At 36.9% G+C, this 20,101-nt stretch overlaps 2 protein-coding genes across 6 annotated transcripts in view; one reads left to right on the forward strand and one right to left on the reverse strand.

The window, feature by feature from the left end:
* The window catches only part of LOC108147654 (AF4/FMR2 family member lilli), a 47,689-nt gene that overhangs the window by 16,734 nt on the left and 10,854 nt on the right, over positions 1-20,101 (forward strand). Inside the window, exon 1 of one of the 5 annotated variants that reach the window (XM_017274333.2) lies at positions 7,613-7,729. The exons of 3 other annotated variants lie outside the window; for them this stretch is intronic. The gene's annotated coding sequence lies outside the window, so the exon portion shown is untranslated. Of the gene's footprint in view, positions 1-7,612; positions 7,730-7,753; positions 7,904-20,101 lie in introns of those variants that run through there. One more of the 5 variants, XM_017274334.2, reaches the window with a different exon arrangement.
* On the reverse strand, positions 6,942-17,316 carry LOC121467375 (amnesiac neuropeptides). Its single transcript, XM_041708802.1, is given in 4 exon segments — positions 6,942-7,569; positions 7,572-7,675; positions 7,677-7,721; positions 17,126-17,316. Coding segments are annotated over 4 exon segments (789 nt in total). The 3' UTR covers positions 6,942-7,120.

Here is a 20,101-nt window from a genome sequence, read left to right on the forward strand (position 1 = left end):
TTAGCAGGCCATTTGCGAGTGCCGTCGACATAATTGTCACTGTTTCCCTTAATTAGCATCCGCACACGCGTAAACGAAAGCCAACGCAAAAACTCTTTGGCCAGGGAATTCCAAAGTGGAGCCACACAAGTGTAAAGCACAGGGTAAAAAAAAAAAAAAAAGGAAAATGGAAAAGGGGAAATTCGTCCGAAGCTCTGCCACAAATAGCAGCAAAAATTCCAAATCTGATTTGACACGCAAAGCCACAAAGTGAACAAAATCAACAATAGCATTAATAGCAGCCAAACAAAACGGAAAGGGGGGCGTGAAAAAAACGAGGGGCGTGGCATTCGAATGAAGAAGAATGCTGCTGGCCACTAAAATGATTGGCGTGCACAAGCGTTTAGCGGCAGCCAGATTATGTTTGCGCTTATGCTAATGTTTTATGCTGCTCTGATGACGATTCAATGTCATCAAGGGGGTGGTTGTGGGGTGGACAATTGTCATGGTCGGCTGGCAAACGGAATGGAATAAGAGAAAAAAAAACGCGGGGAAATCCGAAAAACATATAGGTTGACAATAGCCATTATGTTGAAGAATAGCTTGTATTCACTGAAATGTTATGATATTTTTATAAGTGGTCCAGGAAAACTCAGAACTTCAAATTTTTTTTCTATATATTAAGTAACATCTACAAAAAAAAAGCATGTTTATCGGTGGCTATCGTCCGAATATCAAAGTTTTAACATTTTTGCTTCTCAGTGTTATATCTTTTACGAATATGTAAAACCAGCATATTCTGCGATTTTTTTATATTTTTAATCCCGACTCATCGCACCCGGTAGAACAAAAAGAAAAGCAAATTTAACTTAATATTATTGAGAAATTTTTCATACCCAATAGTTTAAATTTCATGTAACAATAGTTAAGTTTCTATGACAATTTTTGTTTTGTTTTGTTTTGTTATACAGTTTAATTATGGCCAAAAACGCAGTACTATTTAATACTTTTGTACATATGTATATATACAAGTTTATTATGTGGCATTACCTTTTGTGGACCTGATCCAAAGAATTTTAAGTAATATATAAATTTGTAAAAAACTTGTCATTATGTGTGTAAATAATAATCGATTTTCTAAGGATTCCTAATAGGTCTTTGGCTTATTTGCGCAAGTGGAATCAAGTGTAAAAGTCACCCCCTGCTATTTTCAATTCTATATCCAAAAAGAGCTGCATATTGCCAACATTGTCGTCGTCGCTGTCGTGGCCATTGTTTTGTTAACCGAATTGCCCTTGAGGGCTGACAAGCTGACTGGCTTATGGATTTGGCTTGCTGGCCAAAAAGGGTTGCCAGAAAATGGGTTGACTGCCTGTCCGCCACCTCTTTCCCACCCCAAAAAAAGGAGCCTTGACATTTTTAAAACACATAGTTCACTGGATGGCCTTCTCCGTTTTTTTTTTTTTTTTTTTTTTTTTTTTTCAGCAGTTGCCGCCCATTTTTTGTTCGCGTCCTTGTCGCTTATTTGCGTTTCCTTTGCCAGCAAAAGCCGTTAAATGTGCTTTTGCACTTTGCCTGCACCGCACCGTGCCGCCCCTTTTTCGCCCCTTTCACGCCCCTTTCGCGCCACCCCTGTTTATTCATCACGGCGTTCATTGTCTTGTTCTGCGCCAAAGTTGATTTACAAGCGGATGGAGAAGGTCAAGGAGCAGAAAACACATGTGGATGGCACATGGAGCAGTTGGGCGGAAAGTGGGCGGCATTTTTTTGTTGGTGTGTATGACAAGTGGATGGCATACTAAACGCTAGACTTGAGCAGAGTTTTGAATACTTATAAACACAAATTCATTTGGATTTTATACTATTAAAACAAAGAGATTTTTATGGACTCGTTGCCTTGTTTGGTATCTTTTCGGTTAGGAAACCTTAACAATACCAATCCCAAACAACTTTATGTGTATCAGAAGATTTAAATCAACATTCAATTCTGCGTATTACCTTACATTTTACAGAAAATTAAACTAAAATGTGCAGTCCAACCGACAAAATTTTGTTTTAAAAATACTAATAAACCATTTTTAATACGGTAAAAAATATATCAACAAAATACAGTCCAATACAATTTTAGAGAATTTTACTGTAAATGTTCGTTGATTATACCAACAAAATGTTAAACACCAAATGTTTTACACCATTCCATCGATTACATCGTCCTAAGGTGATTCATATTTGTATATTTGTGTATATTGTTAGTAGAAATCCTTCAAAAAGCTAAACATTTGTGATTTCACACTGTCCCACGAAAGCCAACCTGTCTAAAATGTATTTATTCCATGGCTCTGCCGTAGGAAGTGTAATTGAAGGCTTCCGTTTAATCGACAGGTCACTTGTGGCCATTATTGTGGCCATCATTAGAGTAATTATCGTCACTATCATGGACACAATCATCGTAATAGCTGTGCAACACCCAGTTAGAGGAGTCCCTCATCCGCCTTATCCTCCTGCGCCCCTAAACTGGAGGACCCCATAATGCCAGACTATTCCGCATCAGACCCACGGGCCGTAGGCGTCGATAATTGTTCTATTAGGCAAATGAGCTCGGCCCAGGTAGCCAGGCTCTCATCCCGAGCCGCTGTCGATGTTGTTGTTATGACGGCCACGCCCCCTGCGGACCAGTTTCAACTGCCGCCCATCCGTCGCCCGTCGCCCTTCGATTTTCGCATTCATTTGTGTCAAGGTTGTCGAGTGGTCAACTGTGCAACTGGTCAGAAGCAGCTGCCTGTCATCGAGCGAAAAACCCTTCGGATTCAGTTGGTATTTGTATATATACATAGATATATATTAACATACATACATATATGCATGTCTGAAGTTGATGGGCTGTAGTGTGTTATTGATAACGCTTATTTTGATGATGATTATGATGATGATGTTGCTATTGCTGAAGGCAAGCTCAAGTGCAGAGTGGAACTTTAACATGCAAATTATGGTTTTGGTGAGAAATAGGGTTCTTGGAAATTCGTATCGAGTTGAACTGGTCGTTATCTTTTCCACGATTTTGGTTCGTAACGTATTAAGTTCTCATTTAATGTTGTTGTTAAAATAAAAAAAAAGCAAACTTTAACCCAGAGAAAACCTCGACTAACCCTAGTTGAGCTGGCATTTCTTTGTTGTAATATATTAGTGCTCAACGTTTGTTTATTTCTTACGAAATTAAAGAAACTATGAACCATAGAAATAGCACCTGAAAGTAATCAATTCCCCAACATTTGTTGGTGAAGAGTTTATAACAGAGTCAGTACCTCCTCACATCAAATGCATATGGGATACATTTCAAGAAGGTAATCAATCAGATTGCATTTATTTTTAGAGTTAAAATTCATAAAAGCGAGAAGATAAAGACTCCTGAGAAGGAACCCAAGTTTTTTAATGGCTTAAAAGTTGAATATAAAGGGGGTTTCAAATCGAAACATAATAATATTCATGAGAGAAAACAATCGTTCCTTGATGAAATCTATATGTTTGGAGGTTATCAGGTTATTTCCGACTTCGATGGACTCGATTTATGGATCGAAGCTGTCGGCGGGTTGCACTATTGCGCTCCACCAGCGGTGCGTTCAATTCGCAACCTCAAGAACCCCAGAGAGCGAGAAGGAAAACCCCTTAAACCCTCCCCCTCTCGCTCGCTCCCTCGATCGTGGCTTTCGGTCTCATTTGCATGGTTGGGCGATTCGAACGCTGGACGCTTCGTTCCTGTTTGGACGACGTTCGTTCTCGGCGGTTCGTTCCGTTCTCACGTCCGTCGTGGTTGCCTCATCATCTGCTGCCGCTTCTTCGTTTTCCTCAACTGCTGCTGCTGCTGCTGCTGCTTCTTTCTCACTGCTCATTATAATTTTCCATCAATGTGCGGGTAAGCGTGACCGTTTTGACTTCATTATTCCCCCGCCGCAGTTCACTTCCCACCTCGACACTCAGAAAAAAATGCCAGAAAATGGAGAAAATCTGAATATTCGCTGTAAGGATTACTTGACACTCTTTAGTGAATGGATTATAAAATGAAATATGAAATTAGCGGAAAATCAATTGATATAAGTACCCAAAGCCAATTTACACTATTGAAGTTTTTATCAGATTTTCATTCAGTTGTTAAACTGGCAATAGAGATAACTTTAACGCCAAAGTGCTAATTTTGGGATCACGTTAACATTGTGCTTGTTGACATAGTGGTAACTAAATTGAATCGTAAAAAGGTTGATCTCTCAGAAGTTAAATACCAAGAATACCAAGTAAGATACAGTTCCTTACTTTTAAATAGCGATAACGTTTATTTCTCTAGTGTACGATCGACCCGCTCACCGCTGTTCTATCTTATCGCCCAGTTGTGTGGCCGTCATGTGTGTCCGTTTCCATTTCCGTTCCGTGAGTCCGTCCGTCCGTCTCTGTGGAGTGCCAAAAAAAATCTGGCTTTCTGTAAAAGTCGAAAGGTATCCCCCTACCAATTTTTAGTCGAAGAAAGAGCCATATTACCGCCAGAGAAAGACAGAAAGAAAGAGAGAGAGAGGAGAGAGAGAGGAGAAAGTAAAGGAAAGGGGAAGCGACAAACAAGTTTGCCAACAATGGACGGTCAAGAGCTTGATAAATTTGGCGCATCAACAAACACAAATGCATTGGGAAATAGAAAACAAATTAGACATCAGCCAGCACAGGCCATCCCTTTCACTCCGTCTCTGACTATCTCTATATAGACATATATATATAGTGCCGTTTTAGCCACTCTCTTCTCTCCATTCACCAAAATCGAGGCGAGCAATTATTTTCTTCCCGAAAACTTTCTCCGCTGCGTCCGGCTTGGCCTGCCTGCCTGCCCTTAATGGCTTAAAGTGTAAATGAGCTTGAATTATATCAATCTGCAGATCAGATTCACCCACAGGCCAATCTCAAAAGGATTTCTTTTTCACTTTTTTGTGTAAAATGCAGATAAACGGTAGTATGGAAGAAACGTGATACAATGCAAAAATCAATAGTTTAATATTGTGAGTATTGATATATAAGTAAAACCTCAAAAATGTGCCATGTAAATGTGGGCAAAGAAAACTTAAGTAGACTTTGCACTGAAACTTAATATAAAAATCTTGATAAACTGTATATGAAAACAATTTAGAACTTTTAAAAACTGCTATTGCTTTTAAAGTGTAATAAATGTATTGATCGTCTTGGAATATCGATGCTGATTAAGAATTCTTAAATGTATTTTATAGGGCCTCTAGCTGTTCTACGAATACATTATAAGTATTCATTTTAAAATCAATTTAGATTATATTTTTCTCTGCCACTCGGGGCTGCAGTTTCTGGCGTCTTTTAAAGCGGGTGTTTGCTGTGATTGATTAACTCAATGACTCATTTTCGGCCCTTTAAATGCGAGAACCCACAAAAACGAAAACCACACAAAACACAATTATAATTTACTCCGCACCAACAAATCCCTTCTGCCCCTACTTTCATTTAGTTTTCGGCTTGTCACTTTTACGGACTCTTGGTGGTTATCTTATCAGCTGGCTCTGCAAGTGTTTGTGCAAAAAACAATGGCAAACTAATTTTTTTTATTAAAAAAAAATAAGTGTCCCGAATATAAGATGCCCTTGTCAAAATCGATGAATTTCGATAACGTGCCAAACTTCTTACGTGTTTGGGAGAGTTATGAAAACATTAAAACATTAAACAGTCAACAAAAAGGCAGTTGCAATTCTTTAGCTTTTAAATTTGGGACATGCTCCTGTTCTACACTTTTCTCGAGTTCTATATACAGGGTATAAAATAATGCGAATATAAGCTACATTTATTTTTATCAGCTAGGGAAAATAGAAAGCAATCAAAAAAACCTCGAAACGAAACGTAGTAAAACAATTTTCGCTTTGTAAAATGCTCGCAAAGTTAATTGAGATTAAAATGAGCTCAATTCACAATTGTTATCAGCAATTGCAGTGGTTTAAATATGGTTTATATGCTTTGATCACATTAACGAAAAAAATTAATCGATAGAGATAGATAGTCAAAATTCGTTAAAATGTATATAAATATTAATCGTCACATAAAACAGTAGATTAATGGAAAAATATTACCTTGATGACCAGTAATATGATTTAATGATTGTATTTTAATACTCGATAAAAAATACTCGAAAAAAAATAAATGGCAAACTTTTATGAGAAAATATTGTTATTGAAACTCTATAAAAATGACGTGTGCTCTCATATTTACCTGACATAATCATATAATTTTATAAAGTGAATGCTGGGTGTAAACAATTTTTAAATGTGCCCTGATTGAAAAAATTGTTCAATAGTTATTCAATTGCAATACAATTTTAATCTTAGCTGTGCTGTTTCTAGTGGTAATAGCTAAATTCAAATATTTTCCCATCGAAAGAGCTCTCGATGCTGTGGATACTGATGGCTTTCTCTCCAACACATTGTGGTCACTTTTCTCACCTCTTTTCCAGCGCCTTTCTGCGATTTACGATCCCTCAACATTCTTATCGGTCAGGTGTGGCTACCTCTTCATTCCCAAAAAGTTCAACCGGACTCGAAGCTTCTCTTGTTGCTAGTAATTGGCAAGGGTATATTGTAACCTCGTTTGATATGTGACTTGTCTTAAAATTGGTTTTTGCATTTTGCAAATATCGTACAGTTGGATCGGGAAACCACCTTTCCGCAGTAAAATGTTTTCATGGTTTTTTTTAAATAGTAGAGAACTTAGGTATCTCTTACTCAAATGCTAAGTTTATATCGGTTGCATACACCTTCCGTATTAGTTTCAATCTGACCATGTGTTATATGTACCTTGTCGCACAGTTAAGCTTTGTTAATCGTTTTAATCGGAGAGTCGAAATTTAATTTAGGAAATCTGCAGAAACCATTTGAGTGAGATTGTATATTTATTGTTTTGTAATATTCTTGTAAATTCATCAAATGTTATAACAGGTTTCAAATGTTTCTTTCCACACAGAAGTGCATGAAAAAGATACACATATATACATTATACTTTGAAGGATCGAAAATGCTTTCTGTTGCAAGTCACTGCTCCAGAACACTATATCCTTTCAGTAAACAAGTAAAAAAAGTTTAAAAAATTGCCGTCAAATTTACGGATTACCATGGGTATGTGTAAGTCGGAAAACTCGACCTCTGGTATGTTCGAGTGTTTTGACTTTTCTTATATTTTTATATTTTTTTATTGTACTCTCTCCCGAGAGAGTGAGCGAACCGCGAGAGAGTGAGAGAGAGCGAACGCACTTCGGGTCGCTTCGTGGCTTTTTCTGCCGACCAATCGGAGAGCAGCTTGACCACTTCGTGAGCCCCTTCGTTTCGCTGTCGTTGCATAATGGCCAAAAGAGACGACGGACAACGACAAGTGTTGGGCCCAAACCACAGCCAAACTGGCCCAAAAGAAAAACCAGGGAAAAGCCCGAAAAATTCGGGCGCGGAATGTAAGAGCGTTTACAACACACACGGACACACACAGAGATGGGGCTATTTCAGTGATATTGGTGAGTGGTAGTGTTCGTGAGTGGTTCGGCTCTCTCTTCGGAACAGCGCTCAGCTGTTCGATTCGGCGGCCGAGCGCCAGTGCTGCGCTACCTTTCAAACCGCTTACAACGCGTCGACGCGTCGCGGACGCTAGAAACAAAAAAAAAAAAAAGTATTACGCACTGCGACGCCACAGCAGCCGAATTGAAACAACAACTGTGCATGTAAAGCTGTGTTTTTATTATTGCTTTTTTTTACGGTGTTTTGTGCTGTTTTTGCTTTCGTCGCAGACAACTAAAGTGGCAAAGTTTTCGCCACGGCATTGCTCATACGCCCCGTCTCTTGCAAATTTGCACACACACACACGCGCGCATACAGGCATACTTCTACATACAAGTGTACGCGCGCGTTTTGTGTTTTGAGTATTTTTTTTTTTTTGTTTTCTTTGCTGTTGGTGACATGCAAAAACCAACAAAATAATAATAACAAATACAACGAAGGCGATAAGTTTGGCTTTTTCGCAAAAGTGGGCAACAAAAGTGCATCAGCTGAGTGCAAATCAAAATCAAAACAAAAACGAAAACAACCTGAAAAATAAATAAATCATTTATTATTAAAACATCGCCAAAGTAAGCTTCTCCACAAACATACACACACGCGCGCACACATAGACTGGCTCACACAGAGGCACACAAATACACATACATATACAGCACACACAAACACAGATAGAGCAACAAGTTTGCGTGCCACAAAATTTCCATTCGGCAAATTTTTTGCGTTTCTGTTTCGGTTTTTGTTTGTTTTTATTTTCATTTTTTTTTAGACTGATAGTTGTTGACAACAAGGTAGCATTATCTTGTTGATTTTTTCTTGGAAATGTTATAAAATTATTAGTATGGCGCCTCGGATCGGCAACATTTTAATTGTTTCGTTTTCAATATTTGGTTTTTCACTGGATTGTTCGAAATGTACTCAAACCTTAGTTATCTTGAGGTTGTTAGAGCTCTCAAAAATTCGTTTCTCCCTTTTTTTTGGAACGAGCCCTGTTGTACAGCTTATATTCCTCGATTACAGAGTTTAACTAACTAAATTTGGAGAGTCCTAATGAGGCATTTATATTTTCTTTTTACAAATTAAAAAAAATACATAAAAATGCTATATATAAATTCAAACGCTCTAAATTTGCTTAAATTGTATTTTAGATCATTTGGCTTGTGACGGTTACCCTTTTTGAACAAGGTTTTCTTTGCAAAGGGCTTAAGTCTACATTTAAATCTTTACAATTCATAAAAATACTTTCGTTGCGATCAAGAAAAAATAAAGAAAGAAAAAATTAGCCCACCTTAACACAAACTAGATCAGTCCCACATATGTATGGTATATGGGTTACTGGTTTAATTGAATGCGTGCAGTAATATAGCCGGCGATTCCGGTAATGAATTCAAGCAATAGTTTTTGCAATTTTTTTGCTTAACACAATATGTGTGTTTATATATATTTGCTAAAACTACTAGTTCAACGTTGTCAGTCAAATTAAATTGGCTTTCTTGATATACCATTTCCCAATAAATATTATTAATATTTATGCCAAAAAATTGATAAGGATTTTGTTGGTAAATGTTGTTCTCCATTTTTCTACTGACCATGTGTACTTTGCAATTGTTTCCACCAATGCTGAATTTTGTTTGATTGTTGACATACTCTGTGGCTTAATCCTCTATGTACCAGAGTCGTTATTTCTTGGATATATACGATGATTAATTCCGCACCATGTGGACGCTCGGTACAAACAGTTGGTATTTATGCTTAGATCCTTGCCCACATCGTTCGCGGTCCTTGTCTTCTTTTTCCTTTCCTTTTTCCTTTTTTTTAGCGCTAAGTACAAGAGCAAAGTATCGTCCTTCTGTTGATCATGTTGTTGTTGTTGTTATTGTTGTTGCAGCACACACCTTTGCACTTTAATTTCTGCCGTCTTATTTAGCATCTGCGCCGGGTGTTACTTAAAAAAAAGAAGAAGAAATAGCTGGAGGGGATGGGGAAGGACACGAGAGAGCGGGAATGAGAATGGGAATGGGCATGGGTATAGGTATGGGTATGAGTATAGGTATGGACATGGGCAAGGGGAATCGAATCGACTAGCGGCGGCAGCGGTTTTAATGTCAATAAGAAGCGGCGGCTGTTGCCAGTCGCTCACTCGTGCGCCCCCTCTCGCTCTGGCACACTCACACATGGCGTGTGCACGCGGTCAGGACGTGCACACACTCACACTCACACACTTACACAATTACACGTGAAGGAAGCAACAGTGCCGTCCCAAATCCTTCGGCTTGTTTATCCTTGTTTTCTCTCGATTTCATGCTCGTTTCCCACTTGCCTCCACTTTAACCGGTCGCTCACTCGTTCTGTCTCTCTTTGTTACTGTCTCTCTGCCTCTAACCCGCTCCCTTACACTGAGAAAAAAACAAAAGCAATTTGTTTACCGACAGTGAGGGACAAAGTCTACGACTCATAAGCTTGCTGACTTATTTTTTAAACGCAGCTCTTTAAGATTGGTATTTTTTTTTTAGGAAACCCGAGTCTTATTATTAGCTTTATGAAAATATAAACAAAATTTCAAAAGTTGTTTTTATTCTTTTTTGATTGATATTTCCATGAGCTTAAAAAATACTACTATTTTGACCGCAACTGTTAGTTCAATGCAAATCACCTCTTTTGGCTATTTGTTTAGTTCATTCAATAAATTTCCATGTAACAAAAAACCTTTTTGAAAATATTTTTAAAAAATTTTAAAATTGATCAAATTTTTCATCTATTACGGCTGTGGTTGCTAACGAAGTTACACGATCCTTCTTAAGTTCAGTTTCAATTTAATTTTGGCAGTCATCGTTGTTAAGATCACGCTACTGAATTATCGTACACACGGGTACTAAACATATAGTCCTTATATGTAAATATGTTATGTTTTGAAGTTATCTCAAGCTCATCAGCCACAAGTGTTGGATAAACAACAGTCGATAACAACTCTATATTGAGTTTGTGAAATTTTTTAGCATCCGATCAGTGATCGAAAAATATTTTCTCTGCATCAAATTGTATATTTTATGGTATATGTTTTTATTTAAATGAGGTCCACAAATTTTTTTCTCTGCTATTCCTTGTTTCAACGTCTCTGGCTAAGTCTTATTAGTTATGAGATAATGTTGGGATAGGGATGAGTTTACGGTTGAAGTATTTCGTAGACGATTTATTAGTCCCCTGAATGATGATTTAACTACATTTGCCCTGCTTTCTGGCATCATCAGTTTTATTGTAGATTGGTAAATCTGAACAAAGCTCAATTTACCTAACAAGATTAATATCTTATCTCATTGCAATACCTTTACTTATCAGTTTGAATAAAAAAACGTTTCTAATATAGAGGAGAATTCAATTGCTTTACAACATTTTAATGATTTCAAATGACTAAGGTGGTCACCAAAATAAAAAGTGGTTCACAATTTCATTAATAGTAGGTTTGGTTTGAACCGAATAATTGATTAATTATTTTTTAACTGCTAACATAATAAAATTCGTCTACCTGAATGACAGTACTTGCAGTTCGTATAGTTTTTTCATTCAAAGCTTTAGGGGATGTGCGCACCCCTTTTGAAGACTCACACACACACTTTCGCACGTGCATCAGCTGGTTAAAATTCACACACACACACCGACTTGTGGAACTTGTTCTGCCTGCCACGCAATTTGAAATGGCCTTGAACGGCATTTGATAGTTGCTTTCGGTGTATGTTTTGGCACTGCCCTAGACCTGCATGCCATCTATGGGAACCCAATCCATACTATGTTTATGTTTATGGCATATACACCTGGGGCTTATATACCTTCATATATTGTCTTCGTGCAAAAGTATGTGACAAATATAGAGATGTATCCTTGCTAAGCATCAGAAGCTAAGTCGAATTTCGTGTGAAAACAAAATCGGATAAGACTTGCAGATTATTCCTATGAATACTTAGGTCAAGCTTAAGACACCTTAATCGATATTTTACAATAATGTTAAATGACAATCATTCCAAACATTCACTTACATAAATTATTTTGTATTCATTGTTGCAATTGACAAAAGGAATATGAATATGAAAAAAAAAGAAAAAGTGATCTTTGAGTTGAGGGGATGTAAAGCACTTCTATTATCTTGAACAGGGGTGTGCGTATGCTTTGGATTTTGTCCAAAATTTGCATTTTGCAGCCGCACAACAACAGTTGGAAGCGATTCAAGTCAAGTCCAAGTCAAGTTGAGTCGAGTGGAATTGATTCGATTGGCGACTCATAAATAAACATGAGTCGGGTAGATCGTTAAGCGAACATGCTTTCTGCACCGCCTCTCCTCCGCTCGAAACGTCACCCCCACCCCCATTCCCCTTTAAATTCATACCCCATACACCGTACACCATATCCCATATCCCATAAAGAATCGACATAACTGTGGCAATATTGTAAATGCAATTAACTGTTGTTCTCTGCCGCTGCTGCGCAATTGAATGTCGGGCATTGGATAACCAGAGGGTTTGGTGGAGCGGCTATATAGAGGGGCACTTGGCACGCGTCAACTCTCTATACGGTAGAGCCATACGTTTCTGTTCTATTCGGAAAACAATTTACACTAGGGCGGCTTAATTTCGTTATTGCGTCTTGCGGGAAACGGAAAGTATTCAGATTCAAAAATCTTGCGAGCACAGGAGCCGACCGTTGCCAAAAAGTTACCGCTTTTAAGATAACAGGTGCGATTTATTGTATTTTAAAAATCCATATCCATGCATATCCGGCTACTTCCTACTCTGGTAAAAAAAAAAACAAAGTAAACCAAAATATTTTGTACTAAACTCAAATATTATTCGGATTAGTTCATTTGACTTTTCATTTGACTATTTTTGGAACGGATTTTAATATCTGAAAATTTAATTTGAAACTTAACCATATCCAACTTAAATAAAACGCATATTTACTATCATATTTTTCACATGTAACATAAGAGCTAAGACTCATTGGTTGTTCAGTATCGCCAGTTTAACAAAATCCAATATTACGATTTATCATATTGTTGCTTTAAATGAGCAATAAACTGATTTGTATCTGCATTTATTTATACCTTGAATAATTCCATTAAATATTAACACAAAATTGTTAAATTTGACTGTATTTTGTAGTGGATAATTCAGGTTGATTTCAATTCAAGTTGATTCTGCACAATGTGGCTAGCTAAAATATTAAACTAGTTTCTATGACTATCGATTTTGACCGAACTGCGTCGATAGTAAACTTAATGTATATTTTATATGTCTGTATGTTTGTTTCTGCCATTGGGTGTTTTTACTTGGCTGATCACTTCGATGAATACATACAATACATATGTTCTATGGAAATTTCTTCCGATCATTTCTGCTTTATAGTCTGCCATTCTTTGCCCGCTTCTTCAGCTTTTTGTGCTAGTAGCGCCTACTCGCTTTTTATACGCCTACATTAACTATTTGCCCTCTTTGGTTTGGCTTTCGTTATCGTCACTTGGTGGAGCAGTTGTGTTTTATTTGTTGCTCCGGCTGGTTGTGTGACCTTCGCATAGCAAAGCGTCGAAGTCGCCGTCGCCGTCGTCGTCGTCGTCAGTCAACAGCTTCACTTAATATAATAGTACTACGACGGGCATTCATTTCGCTTATTTCGCTGGCTATCCAAGTCCACGCTTTATCGCATAGTTTCGTGTATGTTAATTTGCCTGCACGCCCAGCCCTTCCGGACCCGGTACCAGCCGCCTTCAAGTGATGATAGTTCAACTACGAGCACTGGCGGCGCGAAAATAATGAACTCACTACTCACTCAGTCGAACACCAAAACTCCGAAACCGGAAGTCACCGAAACATTTTTCTGCTTCTCCCGCGTTATTCTGGTTTTTTCTGTTTTCGCTTATCTGCATTTGAATTCTTGGTAGAAAGTAACACGCTTTGGATTGGAATGAAATATACATACATATGTACATATGTTAAAAAAAACAAATATTAGAATTTTTTGGATCAGTGAAATTTTAAATATAAATTTTATTATTTCGGTGTATTAAGTTGAATCTATAAATACAAGTAATAGAAAAGAGATAAGAACCTGAATGGGGTTTTCTTGTTAAAAAATGTCTTACTTACAGAGAATTCTTAATAAATCATTTAAGCTGCTTTATGTCAAAGATTTTTTATGTACATAATTTTGCTGTTTCTTATCAGAGTAAATTTCCTAGAAATTGAGCAATCTGACTTATCATGCTTTTAATTCCTTGGAAATATATATTTCTGTTTTAATGAGAAACATAAAACGATGTCAGTTGAAAGAACTATATATATATTGTAGTTACATTGTTTTCAAAAACTAAAAAATGAAATAATCTTTAAATTTTTTTTTGTAAATTTACATAATTTGCTTTTTGCAAAAGACCATTTTTAGGGAAAAATCAAACATTTATTTAAATTTTTAAAATCAAAAACTTCCTAGAAGAGGTTATTTTGGTCGGTTTAACTTTCTCGATGTCAACTGTCTTATCTTATAAAAACGTGTATGCTTGTTTTTCTCAAATTGACACTCAAAACAACAGCTAAGCTAATAACAACACAAAAAAAAAACATTAAAAATGTCATAAAACAATGAAAAGTGAAACTGAACAGAACGAACGAATGGAAAATTAAAATGTGAATTTATTTCGGATTCAGTAGGTCTAAAACAATTACAAATTCTCTCTGGCTTTGGTAAAATGTTTTTATTTTGTGGTCAGTTAGTTGGTCAACTGAGTAAAGTGTTGGGAGAAAACGTAAACTACACGAAACCAAAAATCCGAAGAGATTTCAAGTGAACAATGTGGGGCGAAATCGAGGGGATCTCATTATATCCGGAATTGTGTGGCAGAAACATTCCAATTCGGTCCCGATTCACATAAATTTGCAAATCAGATTTCATCCGTCGTCTCTCTGTGCATATCTGTGTATTTGAATTGTGTGTCTGTATGTCTGGGCATTATGCATAAATGCTAATTTAAATGTGTTAATTTGATTGGCAGAGGTCCGACAGCTGACGACGCGATTTTTCGTTCGGCTCCGCGTTTTTTTGAGTGTTTTTTTCCTCGACGTTGAGGTTTTTATTCTCCCCCCCTCTTCTTTTTGTATCTGGATAGTTTTCAAAAATTAATCGTAAAAACTAGGCAACCGAGCTAATGAATAAATATAAAGTCATAAAACAAAAAGCAGCAACAATAATCTAAACGAGATAACTAAACACGCACACAAAAGTTGCGATAAAAACGCGAGCGCTTAATTTCAAGCTGGTCGTGTTTTACATTATTTTTTTGTTTTTGCATACACACTTACCATAAAATTGCCAAATTTTTAAAGAAAACCAACTATAAACAAGCGAAAATTTTAAGCAAACAAATAAAAAACAAACTGAAAAACATATTGAAAACGCGGGCGCGTTTTTAGGAACGCCCAAAAAAGATTGAAAATGTTTAGGCGAAAAGATAGTTGTGTGAGTATTTTGATCTCAATGATGTTCGTCTTCTCTGTTTCTGTGTGTTATTGGTTGCCATTGCTGTTGTTCCTATTGTTGTCGTTCTTAAATAATTTTATATTCTTGATGTTTATTATTGTTGTTAATCTAAATGTGTCTTTCGACTTATACTTCATCCTTTAGGACTTATCTAATTAATACAATTGCTTCACAATTCATCCATGCAAATGTACTCATACATTTTATTGTCATTTCTGTCTTCTGTGTATTACTCTAAAAAAATGTAGTCTAAAAATTGCACAAGGCTGATTTACAGTGATTTCACCGATCGCACTTTCGGTCATGAGAAAAGGATCATTTGCTTGATAAACTCCAAGTAGGTGGTAATTTTACAGTTTAAAACCTACTTTTTGCTTACCATTAGAATGTGCAAACGGTACTCAATTTTGTCTAGCCGTCAAAAATAGGTTTTTGAAAATTGTATTCCATTATAAGGTTGCTTTATGATGCTTTACTTATTAAAAAAATTTTATTTTATTATTCATATTTTTGTAAGCTCAGTTTTATGTCGGAATTTCACTAGATCTTGGTAGCTCGTTCTACGCTAACATTTAATTTTAAATTATGCTGGACGTGTACGAAAAAGTTTAAAATTTTTATATTATTAGTTGACCTAAATTGGTTAGAAATGAAATATGCAACAACCGACGAGAACATGTCTGCCACAAAAATAATTTGCTTAATCATGGGTCCATTATTTTACTTTATAAGGTAGTTTAATGAATGGTGACACGCCCACTTCGGAGGGCATAGGGATATGATGTCATTTGCGGTCCTGCAGAACCGAGTGTTTTTTTTTTTCTTTGTCCCTTTCTTGGACTGCTTCGAGGGCCCCTAAGAAAAGGTAACTTCCACATATCGATGCTGCTGGTGGCAAACAGCTGACTCTCTTCATAGCCCCTTGCCCTTGCCTCACCTGTCTGTGGTTTGTGGCAGGTGCCAAAACAAAACCGCAAAATATTGTTTCTTTTCTGCTTGTCCGACTGCCGGCGGTTGGCGTACCTTTTACCTGGCTTTACCTGTTGGCCTGGCCAGCAGTTGAGAGCAATTTAATTGAATTTTATTTCAGTTTTTCGAGCGGCATTAGGGTAACGCCCCTTTCCGCCTGTTTTTCTCTTCTGCTTTTTGTTCTTGGTTGCGAGTGTTTCCTTATCTCTCGCCAACAATTTCAATATTTTCGCTGCGGCCTTCTTCCTTTTCTCACCTGCTGTTCTCGGTCCGTTTTCAGCTGTTAATTCAAAGTAAATTATGTATTTAGCATAATTACAATATTTGACTTTTACTCTTGACTGCTCGCCATACAAAGAGAATGTCGACGGCAGAAGCAGCCGGAGCAAGCAACTGAAACTGGGCCCTGTCTTCAGCTGCCCGTTCTGAAGGGCTCTTCCTTCTTCCTTCTTCCTTCTTTCCTTTAATTTGTCTTTGCTGGTCAATGCTAATTTAACGTACTATTTATGCATTCTCCTGATTAATGTTCAAGTTGCTGGCTTAAGGTCTTAATCGATTGCAACGTTGCTTCTTGGCATTGCCACATGTGGCAAGAATGTCACTTGATTACTAAATCGAACATCAAATCAGTGAAACGTTAAGGTTTAGTTGTACAAATTTACTGAATATATTAGTTTGTTGTTGCTCGGCATAACATCATCAAAGGGAAGTCTGTCATGTGAATAAATTTGTTTAGTTTATTTCACAAAAAATTGAGTCATCCTTTATTTCACCATAAATATATTGCACTAATAGTTTTACCATTGTTCATAATCGACTATATTCGAATCTTTAAAATTGAAAAGCTCCGATTCAGAATCGGAATTGGGCCCTTCCTGGCATGTGGCATTGACTTGTTCCCAGGAGGTTCTCAATTCTCTGATTCTAGAAGTGCATTCGTCAGTTAAAGGATCCAATAATGATTGCCTACTGGTTTACCTTCTGGTTTACATTCTGGTTAACATTTGCGATTTTTCGGGCTTGCGACTTTTCGGGCCTGATCACCTTTGGTGGACCCACTGGCTTTGCCACAGGACCTCGCTTGCCGGGTGGCTTTGGACTTGGTCTTGGACTTCGACTTTATCTTGGGCTTGGGCTTCCTAACAGCCTTGCGTTTCGCGGTCCTCTTCTTGGCTGCCACCCTCGTCTTTCTGGGTGACATCCTAGCGCACTTAGGACCCCTCCTCTCGCCAGTGTTGGCCTCGAAGGTTATTGGTCTTAGATCCATTTCTCCCTTACAAATTCGCAACGACATCCCAGATGGTTATTTGATAAAACGAAAATTTGTTTATAAAAGTCGAAAAAAAAAAAAAACGTTACTTATAATTTTGTTCAAGTTAGTGAAAAGTATGTGTGCTTCGTGCGAGACTACGATACGAACTGAATGTATGTTGCCCTGAGCACAGCAACGTGAAATTTCGGTTTGATTGAAGAGTCACAGATTGCTATGACCTGGTTTTTTATTGGTAACAATTAGTAAAATACCTGGGCTAGGTTTTATTGTTTGATTTTGTACAATACGGCATATAGCCTTTAGGATATATTATATTTATGACAACTTTAGAACATAGTAATCTCAAGGGTTAGGTCCGAAATAATAAAAACATTAATATAAGGCAAAACGGCGAGATTTAAGATGTTTTGCTTTTCTCAGAAGCTCTGTCCTTTTTTTTTTACCATATTTGGTTTACCAAAAAGGTTTTTTAAAAACTGTTTAAATTGTATATGTTGTCACAAAGTGGTATTCAGTTTGATAGCGGGCTTTTAACCCCTTAAAAAAACTATTCTTAAGGAGTCGACATGCGATTTTTGAAGAAAAATTTAATTTGCAAACCATTTTTGATGAAAAAAACTTTTGTCAAGGCGTCGGCAAATGATTTTTATTCGAGAAAAAATAAAAAGAACTTAAAAGTTCCATATTTTTAAAAATGTTTATATAATTTTACAATTACAAATGTTATTATATATTTTTGTGTAAGTCAATGAAGTTTCTCTATCTCAGCTTCGTCTTCAGATTCTTTTCACCAAAAAAGGGAGGTGTTGCCGATTGTGAAAAGAGAAAGTTTGACTTTTTCGGGGATTTGGTAAAGGATTTAATCGATTAGAGGTCTTTTAATCCGATCGACAAGTACTGCTGCGATGTGCATTACTTTCGAGGCGTGGCACATGTTGCGTGCATTTTATTACGCGTTATTATTCACTTAGTCGGTTATGCCAACAGAAGCAGAAAAACAAGAAAAAAATGGAAAGGCAACAGCCACAAAGATGACGATGATGACGTTCGTGGCCCTTAATTGCAAGCGTTTTTCACTAATTGCCGGAACCACGATCCCCATGGAAGGCAAGGGGGCGGCGGGGAAATGCGGCGGGAAATCTAGGAATGGCTAGTCGGACCTGCGAATTTTGGGTTGGGAGCTGTAAAAAGGTGTCTTACATGTGTTTGCCGACCAAAGTTGTTCTCTTATCGTATTTTCTTGTAATTCTCACGTGATTCATAGGCGAGTCGATTAGCGTTTACAAAGTGAATGGGGGAATCGTTGAATAGTGGAGGGAAAAATAGGTTAAGTTAAGAAAATTTTAGCAAACTAAAATATTTTTCCATCAAAACTTTCAGCCCCCCAAACAAATTTCGATGCAACTTAATCGATAGATTATGGAAAAGCGTTTTATCAGAAATGCAGTTGTTTTTTTATACATGCGATAACCATTCTCTTTTGACCCGCATTGTTGCACATGTAATCTAGACATTCACTTAACTCCACTGATCTAGAAGACTTTAAAATCGATGCCAGCGAAAGACTTTCTTTCAGCTTATCGGCTTTCTAGTGACTTTTAACCAAAGACATTAATCTCCATCGCATTTGTTGCGAGTGCGCTGATGTCAATATGAGTTATTCTAAACCGAATAACCTTCTGCGTACTGTTAACAACCATTTAAAACTATCTTTAATTAATAGCCGACAATGAAAGGCTTACATTAAAAGTATATGATAGCTGTTTGGACTTAATACTAGTAGTTGAGTCGACAGGACTGAAAATAAAGCCATCTTCGTATAACCATCATTAAATTTTCAGACCTAAAAGAGTTTTGACAAAACGTTCACAAAATTGTTTTATATTGGCCTTAAATACTTATCTTTCACTCCAACCTACACCCCCACTTCCAACCACCTTTTCCATTATTGTGGAACGACAAACGCAGGTCCCGGTTTAATATACAGCTATGTACGACTAATTAGAGAGACTAAATAGTCTATATTTGTTGAGAACAAACTGAAATTAAACTTTACTTTCAGATTATTATCGGTAGACAAAAGACAGTTTTTGATTTTGGAGCTTAGCATGCTTACATATGTACATATTTATATAATATTTTTTTTTTAATGCGATAGTCTGCGATAGTTACTATCCTGAAATGAGTTTTCAAACAAAAATGAAAAAAGGAAGAATCGAAATTTTCTCGAGTTTGCGCAGTATTTCAAAATTCATTGTAACAGCAATATAGAGTCTTGCGTTTTGATAAACTTTTTCTTTGGGAAACGAGAGATGTTTTCATGATTATTTTGAAAAAGCTTACAAAAAATAGATGGCAACACAAAATTGTGTTGTTAAAATGCTTCGTTCCAACTGAGGTATTAGGTTTAAAAATAAACCAAATCACGCTTTCTCGTTCACATGGTTTGAAAAGCTGATAAAAAGTTTTTAAGTTAAGTTTTTTGCCATAAATGATTTCACATTTAATTGGTTACTAAAATGGCGAATAACAAAATTAAATTAACAATTAACAATGTAAAAGAACATCGGCTTTTATTATAATTACCAATAGATACTTTGATTGCTAATTAGCTGCGAATAGCTGTAGCTGTATATATGTAACAAGATGGGATGTGACCCCGCCCGCTGACCGTGCCTCAGTGCGGTTGTGTGTTTGTGTGTGTAGGTCAAGTGCAGGCGTTGACAAATTGTCGTCGGTGTTGCGTGCTGTCTTGCACAATCCTGTTTGCATTTGACAG

Source organism: Drosophila elegans, unplaced genomic scaffold (assembly GCF_018152505.1).
Source record: "Drosophila elegans isolate 14027-0461.03 unplaced genomic scaffold, ASM1815250v1 contig_149, whole genome shotgun sequence".
NCBI classification, from domain to species: Eukaryota; Metazoa; Arthropoda; class Insecta; order Diptera; family Drosophilidae; genus Drosophila; species Drosophila elegans.